Source organism: Gossypium hirsutum, chromosome D12 (assembly GCF_007990345.1).
Source record: "Gossypium hirsutum isolate 1008001.06 chromosome D12, Gossypium_hirsutum_v2.1, whole genome shotgun sequence".
Lineage (NCBI taxonomy): Eukaryota > Viridiplantae > Streptophyta > Magnoliopsida > Malvales > Malvaceae > Gossypium > Gossypium hirsutum.
The window spans coordinates 44,524,300-44,530,361 of NC_053448.1; the positions used below are offsets into that span (position 1 = coordinate 44,524,300).

General features: G+C 30.0%; 1 protein-coding gene across 1 annotated transcript; it reads left to right on the top strand.

Moving 5' to 3' along the window:
• The first annotated feature begins 1,888 nt into the window (after window positions 1-1,888).
• Window positions 1,889-4,851, top strand: LOC107946078 (NADH dehydrogenase [ubiquinone] iron-sulfur protein 5-B). Its single transcript, XM_016880265.2, has 2 exons — window positions 1,889-2,150; window positions 4,638-4,851. The coding sequence occupies exons 1-2, from the start codon at window positions 2,001-2,003 to the stop codon at window positions 4,737-4,739; spliced, it is 252 nt and encodes an 83-aa protein (XP_016735754.1). The 5' UTR covers window positions 1,889-2,000; the 3' UTR covers window positions 4,740-4,851.
• Window positions 4,852-6,062: the final 1,211 nt, after the last annotated feature.

Sequence of the window (6,062 nt, forward strand, 5' to 3'; positions counted from 1 at the left end):
TTGAAAATTTTAACACATGCTTTTTGAAATTATGTTGTTTATGACCAAAAATGTTTTTAGGATGTTACACAGACATAAAACGAATTAATATATCTGAGTATGAAATGAGAAAATGAAATTGTTCATATGATATGATTTAATTCATATGTAACTGAGATAGCATTATAGTTAACTTCAAATGTTGATATGTAACATGAAACTAAGCATGAAAGCATGATACAAGAAATGTAAATATGGTTTAAGCTATTGTTGACTTTCATATTAAATGTACATGTTTATTTTGGTTATAATTGATTACTTGTTCGAATCATGATAGCATCACTGAGCTCTATTGCTTAGTGTACGGTTTGTTTATTTATGTGCACAGGTAACGTTAGACCTCGAGGACCTGAGAAGTATAACAACATTTAGAACTCAATTCTCGACTCAGCAAAATTTGTATAACTTTTAATATGTCTTGTAGCAAAATGGCATGTGCCTAACAACATAATTAGTCTTTGAACTTATTTTGATGTTTTGGGTACTTACCATGTTAATGGCTTGTATATTGAATGTGATCATACATGTATGGTGATGTGAATATATGTTATAATTAGGGATATGATGATATGCATGTTTAATTTGCCATGTTTATACATGTTTGAGAAGTTGTTTGCATGCCAATTAAATGGATTTGATGCATGAATTTAGTAATAATGAGTACATGTTTGTGAATATGTGGTTTTTAAGTGTTGAATATGCTTGAAATGGTGTTTTAAACTAGCTTTTAGTGTTCTATAGTATGTTGAAATGAATTGGTGTTGTTTTGGATCAAACTAAGTGAATTTTTGGGTCATTTTAGGGTCCTGGCAAACTTCTACCGATATAAGTGGTCAAATGTATCAATACAAGTAAATCAACAGCAAAAAATTGAATAGTAACACCCAAAAGCATCATTAAAAGTACCCTATGTACCAATACAACTGGTCCAAATAGAGGTCTCTCCCTTGTTGTGACCTCCAAAGACCTAAACTCAATCATGATCATTTCCGAACACCTAAAATTCGATTAAAAATCTTTTAAAGGTGTTTAATTTGACTTGAACTTGATTTTAATCTATATGAATGTTTTGTAAATTATGATAAAAGTACACACTATGTTGACGTTGAATGGGAACTAGTTTTATTTGTTTTAATTAATATCCTTGAACTTGTTTTCATGAAATTATAAAATATTTGAATGTTTTAACTTGTCTATATTTGAAATAATTATTTTGTATAATATGGTTAATGCTTGATGTTTGAGTTGAATTTAAAAGAAAGGTTAATCCTAGTTGCTTCGACAACGAATGTAGTGTTTTTCATTCGGATCCGACAACCGGGTCGGGTGTGGGGTGCTACAAATCTCAAAACTAAATTTTTTTTGTCTAATATGCAATGTTACACATGAACCTTGATTTTATGCAATTTTATACATAAAATTTTATTTAATCCAAAAAATTTATTAACACAATTATCGATGTATCATCATTTTAATTTTACATATTACATACACAAATAATTATATTTATCTAAAATAAAAATAAATGAATGTATATATTTATTTAAACGTGTACAATTGAATTGAAATTAAAGTTTCACATATACATTTTGAAACAAAACCACAAATTCCGATATATAATGACACCAAAACAAAATTTATATATCAAATTACATATTAAATTAAAGTCCACGTGTACTTTTACTATTTATCCCAAATAATTATTATATTTTTAATCTCCAATTAGAGCTAACCCAACATCGAGTAAATGGATTGATAGTGACCCAGCAAAACTGGATGAGGCCCGGTTGTCCATGCGTCGCCCCGTAAGCCCAATTGTCTGGTATTTTGGTAATTCCCGGCTACAAGATTGAAACTACTGAAAGAGTCTTTTCATCACTTCTCTGCACAATTAAATTGGAAATTTTACAGTATATAATCCATCTTGATCGAGCGGACAAGAGAGGTAGAAAAATAGTGTGATGGCATCCGGGTGGGGAATCAACGGTAACAAAGGCAGGTGCTACGATTTCTGGGTCGACTTCAGCGAGTGCATGTCCCGTTGCAGAGAGCCCAAGGACTGTGGACTTCTCCGTGAAGATTATCTCGAGTGCCTCCACCATTCTAAAGAAGTAATTATTTCCCCTTCTTTAAGTTTTAATTTTATTTCCTTTCGATTAGATCCCAGATTTATGGATTTTATTTTATTTTTCCCATTTAAATGTTCCCCAAACCCTAATTCTTTTTGTACTCTCGCCAATGAAGTGTCTAATTAGTTCTTGATCCATTTAGCTATAATTATTCTGGAGTTGACGCGTTTCTTATGAGATAGATTAACTCTCTTTTTTTGTTTATTGAATTTCGTGCTTTGTTCTTGGGCTTCACTGAATTTCACGACTTGACGGTCGTCCTCAAGCTCGTAAGTGGTTGGAATTGGTTCAGTTAGTTTCTTTTGAGGATTTTTTTGCAAATGAGAACGTTGCATTGATTTTTTCCAATCGTAATTTCGCATCCAAGCCACTGCTGTCCGTTGCATGCTTAGATTCTAAGTTGGAAAAAAAAAAGAATTGGATTTATCTCGATGATCCCATTTCTGCTTATGAATCAAGTATTAATATTAATGCTTTTTTATGTTCTAGGCTCCGTTTACCATTGAGGTTGAAAAGTGTTTTTCAACTCAAACTATGATTTCAAGCTAAAAGCAATGCTAGGAGCTTTTCAAACCGTACCATGTTTTAGAATTGAGATTTTAACCCAAGCTAATAAGTCAAGAATTTTAGCTTTTCGCTTTTGCAAAAGTGCTTTTGGCTGAAATTACTTTCTTAGCCTCATTAAAGCACTTTTACTAAGCTTTTTTCCACCTCAATAGTAAACTGGCCCTTGGGCTTTGGTAGAGTAGAAAGAAAATTGAAGGGATAGAAAACTAGATGTTATCATCGACTATAATTATCTAACAGTTAAAGTACAGTTGATATAGTTGAGGCGCAATCAAAATATGGTTTTTGGGGATGGAATTTGTGGCGTCAGCCAATAGGGTTTATCGTTTTTCTAATTTCTTCTCTAGCAGAATGTGAGAGATTACCTTTTGATTTGAAGGATGGAAAACATAATTTTTCTTTCCATAGGTGTGCTTGGTAGGAAAGATGGAAAAATGGGAAGAAATGTCAACAATTGCTTGGTAGAGTTGAAAAATGAAAGGATAGAAAATAAAACATTTGAAAAATGCATAATTTTGAACTAGCATACACCTCTCCCTCATTTTCTCCTCTCATCTTTCCAATTTGGAAGGGTTGATTTTAATGCATTAGGATGAAAAATGATCATCTCTTCTATTTTCTTTCCTCTCACTTTCCTTTCCAATCAAGCACATGCAAAATTCATTTTTTCCCCACTTTTCCACTTCCTCCTCCCATCCCTCCACTTTTCCACCCAACCAAGCACACCCTTTGTTCTGCTGCTGGGACCAGATCATCCAGTTATAGATAGCTTCATTAGTTTGAGAAGTCTTTTACCTCTAGGTGGTGTTTGGTATCATGCTATCTCTTTGAAGTTAAGGTTGACCTATTCACTGTGTTTGTTAGTAACTTAGGGATCTTATATGACGATAGCTTTATGTCACGAGGATGATAAGATCAATGCTTTATGGTCGATCTGAATCCCATCAAAAGCAGTGGGAAAATTATCATCTCCTAGCCACTGCACTGAGGTTATGGTCTTTGAAATTATAGGAAAAATTTACCCACCAGATATGTTTCTGGCTAAAGTTTTATTGTTTATAAGCAAATATTCCATTTTAATTGTTTTATGCAAGAAAACTTATGTGATATTTAAATGTCAACATGTTGATGACCATTTCGAATTGTACTCATCAAGATTTGGTTCGTACTTCATAATCTTCTATATAAATGAATTCTTATTTATTACTGTTTCATTCAATAAAATTTGATTAATACAAAGATGTGGCACATGGTAGAATGATAAATTCTGGATTGTTGAATTGCTAACGTATGTATGTTGTTGTAAATTGATAAATGCAAGTTTTTCCACTCATACTGCCGCTGGTATCCAAGAAACATAGAGTGTGTCATTCAAAAGGTATTAAAGCTACAATGCCAAGCATCTGAATCAATATAGCTGTGACATTGAGGCAGTTTTAGGGAATTTAATGGAACTTTTTATTCGTAAAGTTTTACGAGTTTACTGGAATTTGCTTGCAGTTTTGCTTAAAAGATGTCAATTTTCTGTAACCTACGAAACAGTCACGAGATGAAAACGATTTCAAGTGTGTGATTTATTGTGGAAAACTCTAATACATTCTCCATCAAATGGTATTTTAATGGTTTTTACAGGAGCAACTAGTCTGAATGCATAATCACGAAGGATAAATGAGCTTGTGATTATTTAGTGTATCTTACCTTTTATCATTCTCTACTCCAAAAACCAAGTTAGATGTTAACTTAGGTCAATGGCAAAGAAAATTTCATATTACTTAGCATTATAATTTGAATGTAGATATTTTGTTTTAATCCCATGATCCATATGGATGTTTGATTTAATTGGTGCTGGGATCCATTTCATATACTGACATTCATTGTGGCCAATCTTGATAACAATGGCAGTTTCAACGAAGGAATCGAATTTATAAGGAGGAGCAACGTAAATTAAGAGCTGCCGCACGAAAAGACAAGGAAGGCGAAAATGGTGTTCATCATCATGCATAGTCATAATTTGTGATCCTTTAATTTTCCAATAATAATAATGCATGGAGATTGTTGTATTTATGTTGGGATTGATATTTTAACTCTTTGCTAAATTACCTTTTGGTTTCCCTTTCGTTGGAGTGGACATTGTTGTTTTAAGCCTGTGGCTGTGGGAGCGAAGTTAAATTGGGGTGAGCGAAACTTTTTTACTCAAAAAAATTTCGAATTTTGAATTAATCGAATCGAATTATTTGATTTTTTCAAGTTTGAATCAAGTTAAATTTTACAATTTGAATAATTCAAATAACTCAAATAGCAAATTAGTGTAAATACACATTTGGTTTTTATAAATTTTGAAAATGAATAAATTAAATTTTTAACAAAAATTATAAAAAAAATTTAAATAATTTTTAAAATTCAAAGTATTTATAAGATTTATATTTTTTTTAAAAATTATAGAAATTTTAAAATGTTATAAAATCTAAACTAAATATAAAAAAATTAAAATAATAATTGTTTGGGATTTAATCAAGTAAATTAATTATAATTATTAGAGTTATTCGGTTTAGCGTTTTTATTTCCTTTTTTGAGTTTTATGTTTTCGATAGTGTCTTTATTCAAAAATAAAATAAAATAATGATTATGTTTTCTCTTGTCTCTGCATTGTTTGTAACTTTTATGTTTTATTTTTTTCTTTTATATTATATATTTTGTAAATGAAATATGTAAAATATTTTTTTGAAAAAAAATCCTAATTTTTTTCAAATATATTATTTTTACTACTTTTATATCATGGTAAACGGAAATATTTTATATTAAAAAATTATACAAATATATTAATAAAATACTTATTAATGGAATGACAATAGTTTTTTATATGAAATTTGTTGGTCTTGTGTTTAATTCTTAAATAATGTTTTTTAGTTGTTTTATTTGAAGATTATACAAAACTATGAAAATACTCTTACAATAATATTAATTACACCTTAAAATAAGTGTATTTTAGTAATTTCATAGTTAAGTTAATGTCAAGTTGACTCGTGACATCAACTCGATCATCTATTTTACACATAGTATAGATAAATTATATGCCAAATTTTGTTTGAGCTTTATCATATAAAATATTTTCATACCAACTAGTGTAAGTGTAGTGATAAAATACATTACACTCCTAAAAAGAAAATAAAGATTCGAATCTTGAAAAATACGTTGTTGGGAAGTAAAATCACGAATCTTGAACATGGACCATAATACGGGTATGGAAAAATACTTTAAAAAATTCATTCTATTTTTAATTAAAACTTTAGCATTAATCTATTAAAATAATATTCTTTACCCAAGAAA

Bases quoted from the DNA above. Each gene is read 5' to 3' on its own strand.
- LOC107946078 (XM_016880265.2), top strand. From the start codon at position 2,001: ATGGCATCCGGGTGGGGAATCAACGGTAACAAAGGCAGGTGCTACGAT. The intron at 2,151-4,637 runs GTAATTATTTCC...TAACAATGGCAG, and splicing joins GCCTCCACCATTCTAAAGAA to TTTCAACGAAGGAATCGAAT.